This window comes from Sceloporus occidentalis, unplaced genomic scaffold (genome assembly GCF_023333645.1).
Source record: "Sceloporus occidentalis isolate IW3139 unplaced genomic scaffold, rSceOcc1.0.p SCAF_5, whole genome shotgun sequence".
Taxonomy (NCBI): domain Eukaryota; kingdom Metazoa; phylum Chordata; class Lepidosauria; order Squamata; family Phrynosomatidae; genus Sceloporus; species Sceloporus occidentalis.
Window position 1 is genome coordinate 40563688 of NW_028316985.1, and position 21713 is coordinate 40585400.

Genomic DNA, 21713 nt, shown 5'->3' on the forward strand with positions numbered 1-21713 from the left:
TTACATGTGGTTCAAGGAAAATATCATAGCAGACCAGCTAAAGTGTGATTACCTGTGAAAAGTAGAGTTATGAAAGTAGTTAGTACATCTTTCTGCCTCTACCATGATTTCAGAAAAATGCACTACCATGAGCAGGATACTTAATTAGAAAAGTTGTAGTACATTCTGGCTAATCCTCTTGACTCCTCCAGGAAGTTGCAGCTGCAGAAAAGGCTGAACTGTCGAATTTAGAAAAATGCTTTCAGTCAAAATAAAATGCTCTTTCAGAAAAAGCCAGGTATCTATAAGCATGACAAAATGGGGAAAACAATGATTCAAATTCAGTGTACCAAAGATCAAAATGCAGTTGTGCAGTAGGAAGCTCCACCACCAAATGCATTGAAAAGCTTGAAAATTCAGTTCACATTCTTCAACATCAATTAAAAATTTGAAAATCCAGCACATGGCTAGCATCTGGGCACAATTCTAATCTTAATCATGAATATGTAATGGACTCAAAGGCATTATGAGCGTTCTTGAAAGGGCTGACAGTCCCCTGCCAAATTCAGTCAAATGATTAACCCGATCAAATCTATCTGAAAATATCCCTCAAAAGTAATAATCTGTAGAGCTATGACCTCAGCTACACTGTTCAGAATGCAATTCTGAGCAGTTCAACTATGAATATGATGCATTGAATACAGTAAGTCTTACTTCCAAGAAGACATGCATAGGATTGATTCCTTCTTTTAGATGATTTTAGGTCACAAAGTACCATAGTGGATTCCTTCTCCCCAGCAATTCCAGGAAAATTGGAAGATCTGTGTTACTTTACAGGAAAATGAAAGACAACACTTTTAAACTGAACACCAATCTTGGTTATCAGGCTATGGGGCCGGACTGGTCATACTATATGAGTCTTTCTTTAACACTGATAATAGGACAGCTTCCTCCACTTCAAAAACACAGTCTAGTTAGGGAGCAAGCCTCAAGGCTAGGGTTGTCTCCAGTTTTTCTGGGTCACCTCCAGGCAAGAAATGAGGGTGTACATTCTCCAATTCTGGGGGTGTTCAGCTCCAGACAAGGAAATGACAATATGCAAATCTCCAGTTTGGCTAATAGAGCAGCAGTTTCCTATAATTTCCAAGGCGTAATTCATTTATTGCAGCAACTTTCAAGGGCTCTCCAGGGGTCTGTCTATAATGTATTTACTATGTTAGCTTCTTTCTTCCCTCATAGTCATTGTGATGCCAGAGCTCTCCCTCTGCTCTGTTCTGCTCCACTCTGCTTTGCATCTGCCTTCTGGCTAGATGCAAGTGGTCTAGATTAAATATCCCTTACACTATTTCCCTAATGAAATGAGAAGGAACAATTCCCTCATTTCACCATCTGGGAATAGTCCATTTAGCTGATTTCTCTCTTAATTTCCAACAGGAAAATATGTTCTCCCTCACCCGCACCTTCTGTTCTACAAGCTCAGAGGTTCCTGTCAGGAATCTTTTTTTTTAAGTCATTACATTTTCATTCACTAATTTTTCAAAATTGAGGGCATGCCTAATTTGGGGATAATTTTCTTTTGCTTCCAGATTAATAGGCACACAGCCACCTGCGCCAGGTAGCAAAGAGAACTGTGTTGGTGTTGTCTGTAAGGTACCAGAGCATATACTAGATTTATTTTTAGATAAAAAATGACATGAGGTGGTCCTGGACCAAGATGGCTTACAGTCAAATAAATAAGGAAAAGAGGATTTTGCAATTGCTGAAAATCTTTTATCATTTTGCAAGGAGAGTCTGGGTTTTTTTTTTAAAAAAAATTGTGCCTCTCACCATAGGTTTGAAGGTCAGTTGCTACCATTAAGCAGCCAAGTGCCGATGGATTTGCTAGGCCAGTCCCCTTGAAACACTGAATGCACAGACCTACCCAAAATGACACTTCCTTCTACTGTCATCTGTACACATAAAGGAGCAAACAACATAGTGGAACTGTGCTTGGAGAAAGTGCTATTTTAGGTTCTGTTTGTATAATGAGTAGCTTCACTGAGAGTACTAAGAGTTTAAGCTTGCCATGCCTTGTAATTCTACCACAGACACCTCTTGTCTCTATATAATAACTGACAGTATCTAAAAATAACAGGTCTGATCTGGGTGTCTTCTGCATGTAGAAGTAACTTGCCCTGTCCATGGTCAAGATTTCAACTGTATGAAACATAGCACCACTTTTACCACAGTGCATACCAACTGGTACTACCATCTACCAACTCTGTATCCCCATTAGAACATGTCCTCCAAATGTACTGGTTTGCAAATAAATTTTGGTTGTATACCCTCTTAGATGCACACATTAATATAATGAAGGGGCTGAGGGTGTCAGGGAGGCTGAGTGTAATACTGTCAGGAGGCTAGGTCCTATCAAGAGTCCTAGAAAAATGACCCAGGCTGGAAAGCTCAGTGTTCAGGCTAAGGGGCATTCATCTTCTTCAGGGATCACAATACCAAAAGAGAACTGGTAGCTCCAGTGTTGAGGGCATCAGAGAAACTGGAAGGAAAGCTGGGCAGCTAGTGACACTAGCAAAGGGTCTCTTATAGACAGTGCGAATGGCACTTTAGCTAATTCTTAATAGTGTTTCACAGATAAAGACACTTCTGAATACCATTTACCTTGAAAACCCTATAATGGGACAATCCAAAGTAAAGCAAAATATAATGCTGGAAGATGAGACCCTAGGTGGGAAGGTACTCAACTAGCTACTGGAGAAGTGAGAAATGCTAATAGCACTGAATCTAATGAAGGAACTGGCCTCAAGCCAAAATAATATTCCATTGCTGATATGTTCAGATTTTAAAGGAAAGCCCAAAGCTGCACAAGTTATACAAGAGGGACATGAAATGTGAGAAACATGACTCAGGGGAAACTAGAGAATTTAAAAGAAGAAATGGAACATTTAATAATACTGCTATATTTGGTATGAGTGAACTAAAATTGATGAGAGTGGGACATTTTCAACCAGATAATTACACAGCAATTTACTCTGGCAATGGCAATCTAAGCAAAAATGGGATGGTATTATTAGCGGACTAGTCTATTAATCCTCTTGCCTACAGACTGTCTTGTTTGATCAATGTAGAGCAGTGATGGCGAACCTATGGCACGCATGCCAGAGGTGGCACTCAGAGCCCTCTCTGTGGGCACACGCACCATCGTCCCAACACAGACTTCATTAGAGTTTGTCATTAGAAATCCAGAGGGACGTGGCACTTTGCAATAAATAAGTGGGGTTTGGGTTGCAGTTTGGGCACTCGGTTGCTAAAATGTTCTCCACCACTGATGTAGAATATAGAGGCCGTTGCTGGCATAGGATGGCATATATCACACTGGAGGAACAGCAAGTAAATACACTTCTGATGTGTGGGTGATGTTATTGGCCTCTGTAATGTTGCTCCCAAAGTAGGTGCAGGAACAGAGTTGTCTAATAAGTAGTTGTTTAAGATTTGGAAGCTGTCTGTAAGTCAATAGAGGCCTGCCTCCCAGAGCTTGTGCTATGGGTATGAGAGCCTAAATACAAGGAAGGTTTGGGGAATTCACTGACTACAGCCAAAAAACCAAGAGTTATTACTGCAAACTTGATTTGCTTGAAACTTGAGAAGCATTCAATTCCCTAAACTTAGCTTTCTGAAATTTTGTATATTTTAAAACTAGAGCCACCCCTCTTCTTTATGTCATTTTCATAATGATTTTCCATAAAGAATATTTGTGTCATTTTTGGAAACTTCTGTATTTTGTTACTCTTGCATAAAAGTACCTGAACTTATTCTCCTGAAATCTAGTAGGCTTGATTCTGTCAGAAGGCTTTTTGATCTTATTATTTGCTTTCAAAAGTAATCTAATTGAAACAGCTGCTTCTCCCCCTCCCTCCCTTTTTATAAAAATTTCACTAAAATATAAGGGTTGTATCCCACAACCTCCTCTAGGTATTTGTCTGATATTTAGCAGGTATAAAGGACTAAAGTCTATTGTCTGTAAACTGCATCCAGTATGGGGATAGGAGAGGGAATACAGTCACTTGTTGATGAGAAGCAACTTGGTGTTAAAGTGTTTGAGTGTTCAATTATGTCTCTATGAGCAAGGTTGAAACCCCACCAGCCATAGAAACCCACTGGCTGACCTTGGGCAGGTCATACTCTCTCAGCCTTAGAGGGAGGCATAAATCTCTGAATAAATCTTGCCAAGAAAATTCTATAATAGGGTTGCCATTGGAAAAGACAATAATGCTACGAAAGGTGGAGGGATGTAGAAAGAGAGGAAAACTGCACTCTATGTGGATAAACTCTATTAGGGAGGTCAGGAGTATGAATTTACAAGATCTAAGCAAAGCAGTGGAGGATAGAGAGTCTTGGAGATGGCTCATCCAGAGCGTTGACCTGAGTCGAGATCGACTTGAAGATGATTAACAGCAGCAGCAAGGTCAGAGTTAACATGAAAGTACTTCACAACAACAATAAAAACACGTGTTGATGCCCAATGATATTCAGTAAGAAGCACTGAATCTGTGATGATGGTGGTGGTGGTGCTGCTGATGATGATTGAATCTTGTGTTTGGTACATATTCTCTTATAAAAATCTTCAAGGCAGAGAAATATTAGTGTTGAGAGTCAGTCAATTAGACGGCTTTTCTATATATCCTTGCTATCCCACCTCAATGGAAGATAAAACACCTTAAATAGAGTTCTTCTATTGGGTTGGAGTTTGGCTATTACATCTGGGAAAGTGTCCTATTTTGTTGGGTATCTATTTAATATTCTTTTTCTGAATCTGAAGTTTTCTCTTCCCTTGTCTCCAGCTAGGCTGAGAGGCTGGGCCTCCTATGAAAGGAGAGGAGGTCAGCACCTCCTGCTGCTGCTTTTATGTGATGTGTGATGCAACTCCAGAGCTACAACACTGTTTAGCTATAGGCCTCAGGGAAATATTTCCCTCAGTGGTGGCCAGTGACTCCCTACTGGAGAATTTAGCTTGAACTTTAAATCAGCTTTCCAAAATGCTGAACTCTATTTTTCAAACAGATTCAGAAACTTGGACAGTACAGTGGGCCATCCACATTCGCTTGGGCTAAGAGCACAGGACACTTATGAAAGAGGGGAAACTGCAAATAACAAAAACACTATTTTTTTAACCTGAGAAAATCCCTGTCTAGGAACCTCTAGCTCCTCCAGCAGGTGATCAACATCTGCTAGATATTGACCATAGAATTGACCTGGAGGACCTACAAATGCCTAAAAAAGTGCTCTCTATAGCAATATCTAGGTCCTCCAGCATGACTTCCAGCTGATGTTGACCAAAGAGTCATATTGGAGGAACTAGAGGTTCTTAGAAATAACATATTAATCAAATCTGTGACTAATCAAATCTGCAAAAGTCAAAGCCGCATATGTGGAGGGCCAACTATATTTTAAAACCACCCCATGGGCACAGAAGCCACCAGTTGCCCGTAGTTTCCTTTCCTCCCTTTCTTCCTCTTTTTGCAGCTTCTGCTTTTGTTGTGCAAGCCAAGGAACACTCAACTGAGAGAAGAAAGAAGAAGGCAGTGTAGGTAAACCTCATTGCTATCCTTCCATAGGCAGGTTAAACCTGTTGTTATTATTTTGAAAGGCCTTTGAGGACTAATTGTTCATATGATAAGAGGCTGTATTGGGTATCTATCTATCTATCTATCTATCTATCTATCTATCTATCTATCTTAATGATTATGATTTTATGGATACATGTTCATATCCATGTACAGATGTGAAAGTTGCTTTTTATATTATTGACAGTTTAATTATATTTTAACATTTGTATGATTTTACAGTGTGACAGCTTTTAGCTTTTAACAATAAAATTCTATTCTATTCTATTCTATTCTATTCTATTCTATTCTATTCTATTCTATTCATTTGTATGATGTGACTTTTATCTGTATATAAGCCACCTGCAGTCCCAGGACTGAGGAAAAGGTGGGAAGGAAGATATTGTAAAGGATACAGAAAAGGAATGGTATGATGCCTGATGTATGTTTCCCAAGGCAATCCACATACAATCGGTCCCCTGCATCCACGAATTCTGTATCCACAGATTCAATATTTTAAATATCTATATATTCTCAAAGGCAAACCTTGATTTTACTATTTTATACAAGGTACACCATTTTAATGTGCCACTGTATATAATGGGACTTGAACATCCACAGATTTTGGTATCTACGGGGGGACCTGGAACCAACCCACAGTGGATATCAAGGGCCCACTGTACATACTGCAATGCACCATAGAAAAATGAGAAATGAATTGGAAAGAATGAAAAACAAATAGTTAAAAATGCAGGAAACTGGATGAGGGTGAACACTATATAAGAAGGAACAATGAAATGACAAGTTAAAAGCTTCAGTGCTGCTGAGGCAGATGGGGAGCTGGAGGTGAGCAGGCATGTGGGAAGAAGGTTGCCTGCTGCAAAACTGCTGACCCTCTGTCTAGTTTCTCAAGCTGACTGAAGCCGACAGTAAGCATGTTTACTATCAGTCAATCCTGATAATCTTGTGACGTTAATCTGTTGGTCCCACACTCTGCAGTGAGGGCACTCAACACTAGATGCATGTTATCACACATAGAAAAAAGAGAGGTACCTCAGGAAGCTGCTATCTACTGTATCTTCCCCAATGTTGGCTCCCCCCCTGCCCGCAACAGTCATGCTCATGTGCTTTTAATATCACTTTGTCATATAGATATGTAGATGTGGAGATAAATTTCTGTTTTGATAAAGAGAAGAGATGGGGAGTGTGGAGATAATGGTAAACTGGTGTTAAAGGTGTGGGACCACAAAAAGCTCACCAAAAGTTTGCTCCTGAAAAATGACTTTCATCCTTGCTTTTTAGCACTAGCAGAGAGATGTAAAGATTGCTTGAATCCAAGCCTCAGCCCTTCAAAAGAACTTCATATATTATGTCCCTTTGTTACTCTTAGCTGCCCCTACTCCCACTCCATTTGCTTCTTTCTAAACCAGCTTTTTACAACCTGGTGACTTCAGATATGTTGGATTACAAATCCTAGAATCCCTGGCTAGCATCTGGAAGGTACTAGTCTGGGGAAGGCATTTATAAACTCAAACAAGTCATGATCAAACCTTGGTTTATCAACCAGCCTTGTTCATTAAACACAGTTTAAATTAAACAGTAAATGTTTGAGCTCAGACATAAATGGGCTATCTTCTCCTTTAGTGTGTACTAGAGGAGAGACAGGGATCTTTAGCAGCCCCATCCCTTAAATTACACCTGCCTGTGTACACACCCAAGGAGCATCTACTTTTTCTTCAGCTATGTGTATGTTACATAGAGAAAAAGTAGATAAATTCTTGTTTTTCACAACAGATCTTAACTGTATAGTCTTCCTATCTTCCCAGAAATATGTGCCTTTTGTCTAGTCAGGGTTAGGCCAAACAATTCATGGAAAGTACTCCTGTATTGTTATACTCTTATTAAAGGTTCAGTTAGTTGACTAGGCTAACTGTTTTGATCTGTTAAATTAATGATTTGCACTAATACCTGTAACACTATATAGTATAGCAATGCTATGTGGTTTTCCAAAGAAAATGGAAAACCATTACCACATATGTGCTTGGTTGACCCTGAACAAAATTGTGCAATTATGTGTATTAATTCAATGAATGACTAATTTAGATCTCATTTCAATGTCAATTCTTTAGTATGGCTATATCTGGAACTAAGTCATTGAATTTAATACACTTGTTGTTGTTACATTTCCAGTCATTTTGGTAGGAACCCGTTATTGAGGCAGTGGTAGTATTTTCCACACATACTGTGTGACTACAAAACAAAGGGTTGTTGGCCTAATCACCTTTCTTTTCACTCACAGACAAAATGGAATGCCAGTAAAAAGTTATGGAAAAGTCTACTACGGGTGGACAGTTTGTGGCTTTTCAGATACTATTGGATTACAGCTCTCATTGGCCCTACCAGCATAGCCAAAGAAGGAGGATGGGAGCTGGAGTCCAACAATACATGGACAACCACAGTTTACCCACCTGCCTAGCAGGGAGACTTGTGTCATTCTCTGGGGAGTATTTGGCGTCTGCAATATTCTACTAATACACGTCTCCCCAAATGCACTCCAAAGTAAAGCTGGGATCAGCATTCTCAGAAACATGTTTGCTCCTCCTCTGAGGCATGAGACACTGTCATTGGTGGCACTGGACAGTGATGTCATCAGGTGGATTAGGAGTGCTTGAAGTATTTCTGGAGGATGAATTGCCTTTCTGAAATTTTTCTAATCAAAATGGATGGAAGATAACTTCATGGTTTCCAAGCGGAGCCCCAAACACTGTAAGTTTTTTAATTTAAATCTCTATATCTCACAGTCAGTGGAGCAGGGAGGGAAGGCAAAAAAGTGTGGTGGTTCATGCTTTAAAAGTAGAAAGCTTAATGTACGTACTGAATGAAGCCCAGACAGACCCGTTTGAATTTTCTTGTCCTTTGATCTCTTAGACACTATCAGTAAAGATAATTTAGTGTGAAAGTTGCAAGTTGTTGTTGATAAGTCAGATGCAGTAATTCTTTATTGACTAGATTGTGATCGAAGCACCCAGGCAAGATTGGGTTAGTTTTGTCACTTCTTTCTTGGCAGCATTTTAGTCTACCAGTTGGCAGTTGTAGTTCATATGGTTCAATGTATTTGGCTGGGTTTGCTGGGAAATATTGCTGAAAAAAATATTCAATGTGTTTGAAGCATAATTAAAGAGCAGAGGATGCACAAAAATCTCACTGCAGTGGGAAATACCGAGTATCACATGGCTTGGCGTAGTAGTGGTACTTCTCAAAATGCTCTATTAGAAACAGTGAGAGTTTTATCATTGACATTATTTGAAGGAAGATTTTCCAATTTCAATGACTACCCAACAAATTGCAAGTTGCCTTGACTGCTGGATCATAGTTTTGACTACTTGCTATTGGAATACTCACTGCCAAGGAGAGCTATCTAATGGTTCCTACTATGAAAGCATGTGAGGATTGCATTTATTTTTGTTTAGAAATATTCATAGGTTTGTAAGGGAAGAGGAATTTTCTCCTTCTAAAGAACTGTGTTTTTGAAGTAAGAAGAAGAAAAGAAGCTTGTCATCATCAAATACTGTTGCTGGAAATATTCATTATGGGCAATTAGTACAAGTCATCCCCAAACAGGAAGGAATCTGGAATATGAATCTGGAATCACATTTTACAATGGATTAAGAAAATTCAAGGTAGGAAATTGGTAGAAGGAAGTCTTAATGGTACTACACTATGAGTTTGTCTGATGCAGCATTGCCATATTGAGAAGAATCTGAATGGCTTTTTCTGAAGGTTGGATTTTCAGACTTTGTGGAGAAGACCTGAAGACAGATCACACTGAGCCCAGTGTCATCCACTTTGGTACAATGTTAAAATTGCATCAGCCTTGCGTGGCTAATTTCTGCTTTGGTCTTTCCGTGGCCCTGCAAGATGTCCCTATCAGACATGGAGTGTGTATGTGAGAAGTCTCCATTAAACAGGCTCTGAGCAGCCCATGTGGAGTTTTGAGCCTTGTCATGCTAGAAAAGATAATAGCCTCAGCATATGTTTTGTCTTTCCTGAAGGATCAGAGATTAAAACTGTGAAAGGGGTGGATTAGGAAGAAGCGATTTGCCATTTGCACACAAGCCTTCTTGTTTACAGGACAAACAGAAGAAAAAGAGCAGGAGGAAGATTAACTTGAAAGCCAATCCAAGGGTGAGTTTCCACCTGACAGCACCACACTAAGAATATTATCATGGACAGATTGCATTAGATAAAATTAACCATCCACGTAAGCAAGGTCATTACACAAAGGATCAACTCCTACACTAAATAAGGATTTGTCAGAATCAATTAGAAAATGCTGGGCTTGAGGCTGGAGGCGGAGGATGAAGGTGGGAAGAGAAAGGACACTTAACTGTACAGCCATTTTCAAGTTATATTTCACTACTAGTGCCTGCACTAGATTGCTCATCTCAGAATTGTGGGGGATTTGGTAATAGCAACAGGCAACTTTACTAGCAGAATTGCTGTTGAACATTCCCTGAGAGAGGTAAGGATCAAAAGAGGAGTTCGAAAGCACTATGAAAAAGATCAAAACCAAGCTAGGAGATTCAGTTTAGGCACTTGATACAGTAAGGAGCTAGTGAAAACTGGAGCAGATAGACTGGAATAAAGAAATCAGATGTGTGCTTTTACTTGATTAATTCCAGCTAGAAACTCATTCAGTGGATTAGCAAACAGCTTTGTTGGAGAACCAAGTGGTAAATTTCTGATTTTGGTAGAAAAGATTCCCTACTATAGTAGGGGAAACAATTCATTTTTAGGCTTTTTTAAAAAGAGAAAAGGGCAGGAAAAAATCCTAATAGTATGCCTCTCACTGGATGGTTTCTCCTACTGACTGTTATCATAGAAAAAATGTAAACTGTGGGTGCGTATGGAATAAAAATTCTTAGAATAAGACTGACCATTTTGATAACCTCTTTAAATTAACATCATTGAAACAGAAACTGTAAAGTATGTCTGTTTGGGCTAGTGCAAATTGGCACAACATCCTTGGCTTCAGCAATGAATGGGATGCAGGGATTCCAGGGGCTGAATGGGATGCAGGATGTCAGGGGTTTGACTGTTTGAACGGGATGCATGATTTCAGGAGTTGGAGTTAATTCTCAGCTCTCCCAGAAATGTCCTTGATCAGATTGTCTTTTGTTCCATCTCATTTTCTTATCTGTAAAATGGAAATAATTTCTCTTCACTGAGTCAAATAATAGATGTTCAAAGCATAAGGATTGTCTCCATGTTTGCTGAGAAATGTAGTGTTATGTTTTATTATAACTAGCAGTCCAGTGCATTTTATTCTATAAGCAACCTTGCATTGATTGACTGATTGATTGACTGATTGATGTTTACTTAAGATGTTTAGTGTGGCTTCCTAAGGAAGTTTAGTGTGGCTTCCTAAGGAAGAATGTGTGAGAAATGGTAAACTACAACCCACTACACATTTATTGGGTGTAATTCCTACTGAATTCAACATGCTTAATAACATACATCAAGCCATATATGCTAAATCTAAAGGCAGAATGAAACTTCATATACGTCCAGGAAGTTTGTGGTTGCAGACAATATGTGCCCAAAGTGTTTGTACCTTGATTGCTTTGTTCACAAGAGCAAAGCAAACACAAGCACCTAAAGATTCTCCAGTGTTCTTTCTTTTGCTGTTGATTTTTATAATTTCAGCATGTACTAAATGGGAACAAAGAGAAACTAATAGTGTATTATGATGTTGTCATTTATTTATGAAATTGAAGCTTTCTGCCAAAGAAGACAACAATCCTGAACAAAGTGGCTGCTGAAGTATTCTTGTCATCTCATAAATAAGCCATGTACTGAGTTATGATAGTGCATAATTTAATGGTTACAAAGTAGGGTCTTCTCCTTACGTTCAAGAGCTTTCCCCTCTTTTTCCAAATGTTATTGATGCAAAAGTGTTAACTTTCTTTTTAGAAAAGTTTTAAATTATAAGTATCCCCCTTTGTGTAATGTCTAGAAGTTGTTTCTGTCTGTGAAAATTCTCACTGTATCCTGAGATTTACATGCATGTTTTTATAAGCTAGAGTTATAAAGGCAGAATTGTGATGAGATATTATGCTGTTGTACCAGTGTAATACTCAGGGATAAAGAGACTAAGCTTCTTTCAGAGACGTCGGGGCTAATTTTGTCCTTTCTCAGCAGGGTTGCCATGATGAAGGGAAAGGTCTAGAATGAGAGTTATATAACTTGTGCAAGGGGCAGAAACAGGATGCTTGGGATTTGACATATCTGATGGGAGAAAGGAAAGGGCATACTTTTTTTCCCTTCTGGGAAAAGGCAGATTTATCCTAACCAGCATTAGTCTTAATGTAATGGCTGAAACAACAAAGATGGATATTTTATGTAAAGTGGAAGTGAGAATCCCACAGAGAAAGGAAAAAAAACAGATTGTTGTTTGAGCCAAAGGGCAAGTCTTTTTAGTATAAATAAGCACACTGGTCTGCACCTGGCAAAATGGAAATCCATAAATGGTTGACATCTTGGCCGAAGGTTGGTCAGATTTGTGGGCAATGTCTATACTTCTTGTCACTGTTGTTATGTTTAGGATTTTAAAGGAAATTAAAAATAATGGGGAACTTAACAACTGCCAATGAGCAAAGAATGTCTTCTCTTTTAGCCAATGTGGGAAGCAGAAAATTTCAGCAGATTTGACTTTTATCACCTCCACCACAAGCAACTTTTTTCACCATTTCCAAAATTCTTTCTTATGTTCAACATTTTAAGTATAGATAAACTTATGATACAGAAGCCCTGTCCTCTTCTACAAAAGATTACTCTGGCTCTCAGGAAGAAGACATGGATATACAATGTTTAAAAAGAAGATGAATTCAGTGTTATAGACTAGGATTTGAAAAGGCCGACAACCCCAAAACCAAAATTCTCTGGCCTGTCATGTCCTGTGAATGTATCCAATAATTCTAGTCTGCCTGCAATCTAAACTAGTCTGGTGCAGTCTAGGAGCAATTTGCTTCGGCTGCTGTGGCCATCGGCAATGCTTATCTAAGATATGGAAAACCCATTTCAACAATACATCCACTGAGTTGTCATGGTGGGCTTTAGCTCCCACCTTACTATGTAAAATAATGTCATGAATAACTTTAAAATCCTCCTAATCAATATAGTTAAGAGAAGCAATCAATTTTTCTCTATTTCAAATGTTCTACGTATAAGTAAATAATAATAGATATAATAAATGCTGATTTTAATCAGTAAAAAATAGGAACTTATCATTGATCAAGGTAGAGTATTTATCCATCTGAACCATGTGGGAAATATCCAAGAGGAGCCTCAGAACTGTGAAAATAGCCCAGGGGAGCTGTTTGTAGCCTATATAGGCCATATGATTTCCACCGCTTATCTAGTTCCACCTTGTTTACTCAGACTGTTAATGCTTCCCAGGATCTCAGATAGGAGTCTTTCTCATCATTTGTTAATTTCTCATTTTTAACCTGGAAATGCCAGGGATTGAAACTGTGACCTTCTGGATATAAAGCATGTGTTCCACCAATAAAAAAACCAATAAATGGAAATCCAGAAGGATCACAGTCAAGTGCATAATTACTCCATTATGTTTAAGTGACCACCTGGTCTTATCATCCAGGAATTCTGCAGTTAGCAGAAAGACTGGTGAGCAAAGATAGGCTGCTACATTTGCTTTTCTGGTTCATGCTAGAGAGTAACCTAGACAGAAAGAATGGTCCTCTGTTTCCTGGACATTTTATGCTTTTAAAAAGTTGCATAATGAATAGAGTTGTCATTGTCAAAAGAAAAAGAAAAAACACCAGTGGCTACATTTTTTCAATTTGCTGTCTCTGTTGAATTTCTGCCCTATAAGGCAGGCAGGCAATCTGGTCAGGGCAACTCTCAAATTTCACATCAAGGGCCAAGATCCGGTATGGCACAGCATAGCAATTATACTACATTTCTCATCTCAGCTGCCTAGATTCACTGTTTTGCTACTGCAGCCCACCTCCCACGGCTACTCTATGCCTGGTGAAAAGTGGGAAGGGATGACAGAGAATATCTGGCTATGTCCTTCTGGCCAAAAGCAGACCTATTTCATCATCCACTGAGATTCATTGGAGTCCTCCGGAAGTCTCATTGGATGTCATTGGTTTCCATCTGGCTACAAGGAAATAACCAGACATTTCTCCAACTTCCAACTCCACTACCCCCACCCCCAACCATAGAATGGCTACTTTGAGATGCTGCAGCAGCTAAATGGTGAGTCCAGATGATGGCTATGGTCACTGCAGGGGTGGAAGACAATGCGAACCTCCACAAAGACAAAAAAAAAGACATACATGCCTGCATATGTCATGAACGGGATGCCAATGAAGGTGAGCTCAGAGCAATACATCTTGCTGTGGTTTTTTTATGTGAGTTTTCAGAGACTGGGGGTTATATAGTAGTGCAAATTAAACTGAGGGCAAGCAAGGCCCCCATCACTTTTTAAAAAGTGTATGCCTTGGCAAAGGGAGCTTGTGAAGTCACAGTTCCACAGAGCAGAAAGGTATCACACCCCATCAAAGTCATCATGTTTACACAAAGTTATACAGGTCCTGTTTTCAGTTAAATTTGGTAAAAGTATCCAAGCCTATGGATCTGCTTTAGCCTGGAGTAGCTACCAAGAACATCTCTCTTTCAATCTGTTATGGCATCAAATATAATAACTGATCAAATATTGCCCCCTTCCCAAATGTCATTAACTGTGTTGACTTCCCTTCTAGAGAGAACAGTCCGAAAAAATTGAGTGCCTCAGAGCAGCTGAAAAATGACAGAGAACAATCCTCCTGCGGCTAACCTCAATGCAGACGCAGCAGCAACCACTGGGCCTACCACGCCACGCAAGGGGCCTCCCAAGTTCAAGCAAAGGCAAACACGACAGTTCAAGAGCAAGCCCCCAAAGAAAGGAGTAAAAGGGTAAGAGGAGGAAAATTCAACAGAGAATTAGTTTGCAAATGCCTATTAAGGTTGTACAATACCAGTCAGCTTCCATAACACCCAATGGGATTTACTCATTGCTATGTAACCATACAGTTATGGGTTTGGGATTGGTCAAAATGACTTCTTTAGCAATTCTTTGAAGTCCAGGCCCTATGAATAACTAGAAGTGGGACTGAGAACCCCCTCTAATTTTCAGTAAGGTGGAACTGGTAACACCCAAAATCAATTGTAGGTGCCTGAACTAAGAGCTCCCAAAGACTTGAGAACAAATAGCTGACAGGTTTGTAAAGTTCTATTGTTGCATTATAACAGGAGGAGGAATACTACCAGGATACACAGGCCTTAGCTAGAGATGACTTATATCTGTCTTCTCTGCTCTCTGAGGAATGTGTTAATTCAGAATTTGAGAACATTGGAAGCGAGCTACCCTATAGTCTATATATAGACAGTCTGTGCTAGAACTGTCTCTAGGGGCAGACAGCTACCGATACTTTAATTTCTTCATTAAATGATATGGGACTATGTATTTCCCTAAGCTTGTGACAGCATGTATCTATTGAAGCTGTTAATGGTATTGACCTAGTGCTCAACTTGTATATATGTATACATATACCTTATATCATAGAGGTGTCATAAGTCCTCGGGGAGTTGTTGCTCCTAAGAAATCTGAATCCTTGGTAAGCATTCCACTGCTTCAAAGTGGTGTGTGCATGTAGAAAAATACATAGGTGTGCACTGTAAATGGAGCTGGTGCCTATTAGAGTTGTTGTTGTTGTTGTTGTGAGAATTAATTGTACTGGGTAACACAGAAAAGTAAACAAAAGTCTTCTTAGGAGATCTGTTTACCATTACAGATTTCCTGGTGGACTCTCAGGTGAAAGCTTGAAACAGAAAATAATGATCAAACAGGATAACACAAGATGAGTGTTAGAGCAGGAACACAGAAAACAGCAGCATTCCAGTAGTTTCCATGATGACATAGCCATTGATTGCTGATGTGATTTGGATATACCTTTGACTTGCTACGGCCATTTGGAAAAGTCTGGAATCCTTTATATCTTGGTAAATGAACCCCAGTCAATTTTAAGAATCTATACGCAGGACCCCTTTCTCTCAGCTAATGACATTTTTAAAAGATCCTGTTCTGTTTGTCATGAGCTAGCATGATGAGGACGTGTTGTCACATTTAACAACTGTCTGACTACCAGAAGTTCTCTTCCTGTATGTCTAGGAAGAAATATATTTCTTCGTATTTCTCAAGACATATTCTATAAGGCTTTGCTCAGTCTCTTATTTTAATTTAAAATGTAACATGCAACTATTATACTGAAAAAATAACAAGGTAGCAATTCCTCAGACAAAATGTAAGGTCAGTGAATTAAAATATAAGATTACAATAACCTTTACAGGTCACATTCATAAATTAATATGTAGAGAGATCTTGTAGCACCTTTGAGACTAACTGAAATAAAGAAGTTGGCAGCATGAGCTTTCATACACTTCAGTCTACTTCCTCAGATGCATAAATTAAGTTGAAGTTATGGATGACGAAAGTATGTACATAAAATTTATTTTGGGGTTGTTGGGGGATTTTGGGGATGACAAAGTATCCACAATGACCCTACATTATGTCCTGGTGAGTCAGTGCATGACAAGGTTTGCATGGGTGACCCAGAAGAATAATACTCAAAATATTACAAAGTATTTTATTTTGCACTAATACTGCTCTTCCTAATGCTTTTGCAATTATTCACTAAAGCTGAAAGGATGTACAATTCCTGAGCAGAAATGCTATTATTCATTAGTCCCCAGGTGCTTCTAGACAGAGGGTATGGGTGCCTAATATTACCAGTCAAAAGACATGAAGCTATGTCTTTTGCCTATTAACATATTTTTGTGGACATGGGGGCAGGAAACAGATGAGAAAAACAGAGAAGAAAGGTTAAAAGTGTAAGGTGGCAATGTCTAGAAACCCCTACCTCTGTTTTATAAAATGCAGGAAGGCATAGCAAATGGCAACAGCCTTACTTGGAAATGGAGAAAGACCATTCACTCAGTTATATAAGGCCCCTTTCATGGGCGGGTTCTCTGATCTAAACAGATCACATGTACCTGAGTGTGAGGAACAGATTATGTTTTATTTAAAGCTGCCCTTCCATTTGTCTCTGGATTTGCAGTTCCACCTGTTTATAATCCCAACACTTAACATGCAAAATGAGGACAAGCAAATACATGAACTCACTAATAAAGATAGAGTGAGCACATCAGTTATAAGGCTTGAGCCTGCAATTAGTGCAACTCTTGACTATCCCATTCCCTTTTATGTTCTCATTCTCCTCTCAGGATTGTCATATTTGTTTTAAATATCAATACATAAGCAGGTCTTCTCCTTCCCTTTCTTGGACTTCACCTCATCTCTCCTTTTTTGTATTTCTGTAGGTTTGGAGATGATATACCAGGAATGGAAGGACTTGGAACAGGTAAATAAGATAAAATATTGCTTTGAGGCATTCCTTTGATGAGCTGAATGTGATTTGTCTTAATCCAGATGGTAAATAAATTAGGAAGGATTATTTTTCTACATTCTTTTTATCAGAAAGGACTTGCTGGATCATTTAGCACAGATGGGGTCATCTAATCCTGTTTGCTGCTTCTCAGAATGGTCATCCATGTGGTTCTAAACGTTTTCCATGATTCACATCATGAACAGCTCCCCAGAACCAAACCTAAATATTTTGCTGCTTCAGGAAGAGCACCAAATAGTGCCTTTTTCTATCCATTTCTATCAGAAAATGGATAGAAAGGGGCACTATTTCTGACATAAATCAGAAAATCTGCCAACACCTCCCCTTACTTAGAAGAAAAATTACAATAACAAAAAAGTAAAAATGATTCCTTGTCCTTTCAACATCTGCCACCTGAGATAGCCGTCTCTATCTAATGGTAGGGTTGGCCCTGCAGCTTCCACAGTTTCTGGTAGTCAAAGACTTCTGAACACAAAGGTTCAGTTTCTAGATCTTGCTAACAGATTTATTATCCATAAACAAGGTGTTCTTAAAACCATCAATACTAGCTGTCATTATATTTTTCCATGGCAATTAATTTCAGTCAAAATGCGTTGTGTGACTCCTTAAGTTTAGAGTATCTTAGGGTTTTTCCGCATATGCAGTTGACATACACACTGCTAGCTCACACATAGTAATGAAGAATTACGATGGTTGTTCTGATGAATTTGCAGTACCTGATTACATTGTATAAAAAGACAGTTGGGTAAAATTAGCAAGTTTAGTAAGACAATGTTTCAACTCAGCTCAATTTTTTTAAAAAAAACAACACAAGTATTATAGTACCTGCCAAGGTTATGCCACATAGCCTTTTTTAAAGCAGACAAAATTGTGAAAAACATGATATCTCTTCCAAGGATGATGCATGAAGTTCTTTTTGGCAGATCATTAGATCAAATAGAATCTGAGCTAATGATCTTCATGGATATTGGTGTTAAGACAGTCCTTATGGAATATAGCCACAGAGATTCAAAAAGGTTTTGAAATTTTTAATTTCTGTGAGAGCCCAAGAATGAGAGAGATCAGCAACAGATATCAGCTTGAGGTAATATATAATTCAAAACAGTAATCCTGGGAGATTTCAGTCAGTTAATACTTTGAATTAAACCGACCTGATCCATACTCCTTGGCTAATGTGCAGATTGGAATACTGTTACTTTGCAGCCTTGCTCCAAAAATGTGCTAAAATGCACATTTATGCTATCTATTTTAGCATAAAATTAGTTTAGAAATATGTACTTTGAGGGGAATGTGTAGTATCTGAGAAAAATAAATTCATTAATTTACATCATCATTGAATAGGAATTTTCATATGGTTTTTTAAAAACATAATCACAAACTTAGAGAAATAGGGTAGAAGAAATGTATAAACAAACAGGCATGAATCCGACATGATTCCCTAATCAAACGTAAAGAGAAAGGAATCAAGGGAATCCTCATGAGTACTTTATATGCTAGTTTTTTAGTTGCCACATGGTTGCTCACTTTAAACTTCAAGATAATTGGCACCATTGTTCCAATCCCTTTTTGTATGGAGGCCCCTACAAGTAACATTTCTGCATACATTGAGTTATCCAGCTTGATGTATTTGGGCAAAATAATTTATCTTCACCATGGCATTACTTTTCAACGACTGTGACGCTGCGTACTTCTGTGAGGCAAGCCTCTATCATTTTGTGTTGTTGGTAGAATGTCAGCTGTCAGGGTCTTTCAAACCATATTACTAGCAGAAAATATGAGACTTGTGGAATGCCTATTGATAAAAGTCAAGGAAGAAAGTGCTGATGCAGGTTTACAGCTGAACTTTAAGAAAACAAAACTAATGACCACTGATGATTTACATAACTTTAAAGTGGATGATGGTAACATTGAAATAGATTTTTGTGGGTTTTTCAGGCTATATGGCCATGTTCTAGAAGAGTTTATTCTTGATGTTTCGCCAGCATTTGTGGCTGGCATCTTTTACTATACCACTGTATTAAATAGGGCTTGAGCATCCATGAATTTTTGGTACCAAACCCCAGCAGATAACAAGAGCCCACTGTACACAATAACGGTTGGTAAAGTTGAAGGCAGTAGGAAAAAGGAAGACCATATTATTGGTGGATCAAGAAAGCCATGACCCTGAGTCTGCAAGACCTTGGCAGTGCTTTGTATAATAGGATGTCTTGGAGGTCTCTCATAGAGCTGCCATAAATTGAAGCCAACTTGACTGCAAATAACAATAATAATTTCTTTTTTCTCCTATTTTTTGTAGATATCACAGTGATCTGCCCCTGGGAAGCTTTCAGCCATCTGGAGCTTCATGAGTTGGCACAGTTTGGAATCATCTAAGCCCTCAGAATCTTTGCTTGTTTATTTAGTGACATTGGGAGTTATGGAACAGTCCTCATCACCCATAAGACTTATTTCTACCCTTCATCCAAAATGATGGCATCATACAGAAACAGTTGGCTTTATGGATATAAGTCAGTTCTGGCCAACTGTGTTTTTTGGGTTAACTTTGCAAGAAATTAAGAAATGCTGCTAAAATACCCAATTGGCTGATCACTTAATAACCTGAAAAGCATCTGCATATTTTCCTGTAAAATAGCTTGGGTTCTTTCTACCTAAAATATATGGCATGTCCATGTATGACATGTATCCAATTGTGATTTCTTTGTATATATTTTAAAATCTTGCCCATAATTCTCCATCTTGTGAATGTGCGTGCCTATACAGGCAATCCTAGAGTTCTCTGCAGTTTAATCCAGTATTAAACTCCACAGTAATACCTCGCCTGTGCATGTATGCAAATAGCTACAAGATCTGAATGACATTCCAAGGTAACAAATGGCCAAAAAAAAAAAAAGAACGTCCCAAGGGTTGCAAAACTAAGAACCCATTGTGCCAGGAAAAGATTTGGGAACCTGCTGTGTTCTGTGGGAAGTTAACACCACATCAACCATGAGGCTTCATGTCTCTAGTCCTACCTTTACATTCTTCTTGGGTCACAGTTTTATAAAGTTAATTGCAGGGGACTAGCTTTTCTTCTGAAGATATTAGGTACATTCATGTTTCATATCAACTGGGCATTTCAAAATCTCCCAAGTGAATGTCCCATTTTATTATTAAACTCTACATAGCTTGTTCTAGTTTTCATTGGTAGAATTTAGTTAAGAAAATATGAGGGCTGCCTACAGTGAATCAGGCTGTAATCTTATATATGCTTGCCTGTGAGTAATCTATCATAAATATAGTGAGGCCCTATACAGACCGGCAGAAAGCGCCAGCCTGTGGGTGAAGTCAGGGCTCAGTGTCCTGACGATGCTTGCCCTAACTCTGGATAGGGGCCACTGCGTGAAGTTGCCATGGCCCTGATCTGGCAGGAAAGGGGCAGCCTCTCACTGCCCCTTAGGGGCAATCTGTACAGCCCCTTACTTCTGAGTAGACATGCATGGCATAGCATTTCAGCTTACTTGGAAACAGCAAATAGAACTGTCTTCTGTTCTCCCCCCACATACATACACCTTTATTAAGAAATTAATTTCAACACAGTCTTACAATCAAGTAGTATACATTCACAACATGAAAAGGCAGAAAGAAGAAAAAGAGAGAGAAAAAGATGTGGGGGGGAATGAATTTAAAAAGAGCTAATACACAATAAGGCTCTGACTCTCCCTAGGCTTTACTGTAATGAAAAGAAAAGTTAAAAGGATAGAAAAATTGTTCTACCATTGCAAATCCAACTGAATAAGCCTACTAAAATTACTAAACACCATAACCACAGATTATTACATTTTTAGATTTCTTATTCTTCATAAAATCAATAAACAGCTTCCAGTCTTTCAAAAAGTCTTCAGTTGGCTTATTATCTTTTAGAACCTGCATTAATTTGACCATTTGGCTATCTCAGCAACCTTAATAATCCAGTCTTCATCTTTGGTGCTTCAGTTTGTTTCCAAGTTTAACTAAACAATATTTTCGTTGCTGTTGTCATATATCAAAGGAGTATTTACTCTCCAATTCCTTGTCCATAATGCCCAGCAAAAATATTTGTGGTAACATTACAAAGTATATATATATATTTGCATTAACATATAAATCTTAGACCAGTAACTTTTTGCCTTTTAACAAGTCCACCACATATGAAAAAACCCACTTTTCTTATGCTGACATGCTTAACATTGGTTTAAAACATTCTGGGACATTTTCAACAGCTTATTTAGAGTTAGATACTATCTATGCGTCAGCTTGTACAGGTTTTCTTTTAAATCACTGCACAAGATAAATTTGGTATCTTTGGACCACAATTCTCCCCATACATCCATATGTACAGTTGCTAGATATGATGGGCTTTGATTTAAAACTACATAAGCTTCAGTTATGATATCTTTCTTCTTTCAACCTATCCTATAAGTAAACTCTGAAAGCTGCTTCACAAACAGCATTTTCTCTACAGATGTACACTTGACTTTAAAGGGAAATATACTCTATCAGATTTGAAGATCAGGTGAGGATCTACTTTCCCACATGTATATGGTAGAAGATAGAAATGTGCATGGTTCTCACAAGATACATTGTG

At 38.5% G+C, this 21713-nt stretch overlaps 1 protein-coding gene across 4 annotated transcripts; it reads left to right on the forward strand.

Moving 5' to 3' along the window:
* Positions 1–8245: 8245 nt before the first annotated feature.
* PDE6H (phosphodiesterase 6H) lies at positions 8246–20983 on the forward strand. Of its 4 annotated transcripts, none has more exons than XM_089523821.1 (5): positions 8251–8345; positions 9711–9764; positions 14369–14561; positions 17025–17065; positions 19407–20983. In XM_089523821.1, exons 3-5 carry the CDS (start codon positions 14413–14415, stop codon positions 19481–19483), a joined length of 267 nt encoding a protein of 88 aa, XP_089379947.1. In that variant the 5' UTR covers positions 8251–8345; positions 9711–9764; positions 14369–14412; the 3' UTR covers positions 19484–20983. The 4 variants fall into 4 exon arrangements, with proteins under 4 accessions (XP_089379946.1, XP_089379947.1, XP_089379949.1 ...); XM_089523823.1 differs by lacking the exon at positions 9711–9764 and adding an exon at positions 9113–9259 and having other exon boundaries at positions 8293–8345; XM_089523820.1 differs by lacking the exon at positions 9711–9764 and having other exon boundaries at positions 8246–8345.
* The last annotated feature ends 730 nt before the right edge of the window (positions 20984–21713 follow it).

Coding starts and splice junctions, on each gene's coding strand:
- PDE6H (XM_089523820.1), top strand. CDS start 14,413: ATGACAGAGAACAATCCTCCTGCGGCTAACCTCAATGCAGACGCAGCA. Junction 14,562..17,024: donor CCAAAGAAAGGAGTAAAAGG/GTAAGAGGAGGA, acceptor GTATTTCTGTAG/GTTTGGAGATGATATACCAG. Junction 17,066..19,406: donor AATGGAAGGACTTGGAACAG/GTAAATAAGATA, acceptor TATTTTTTGTAG/ATATCACAGTGATCTGCCCC.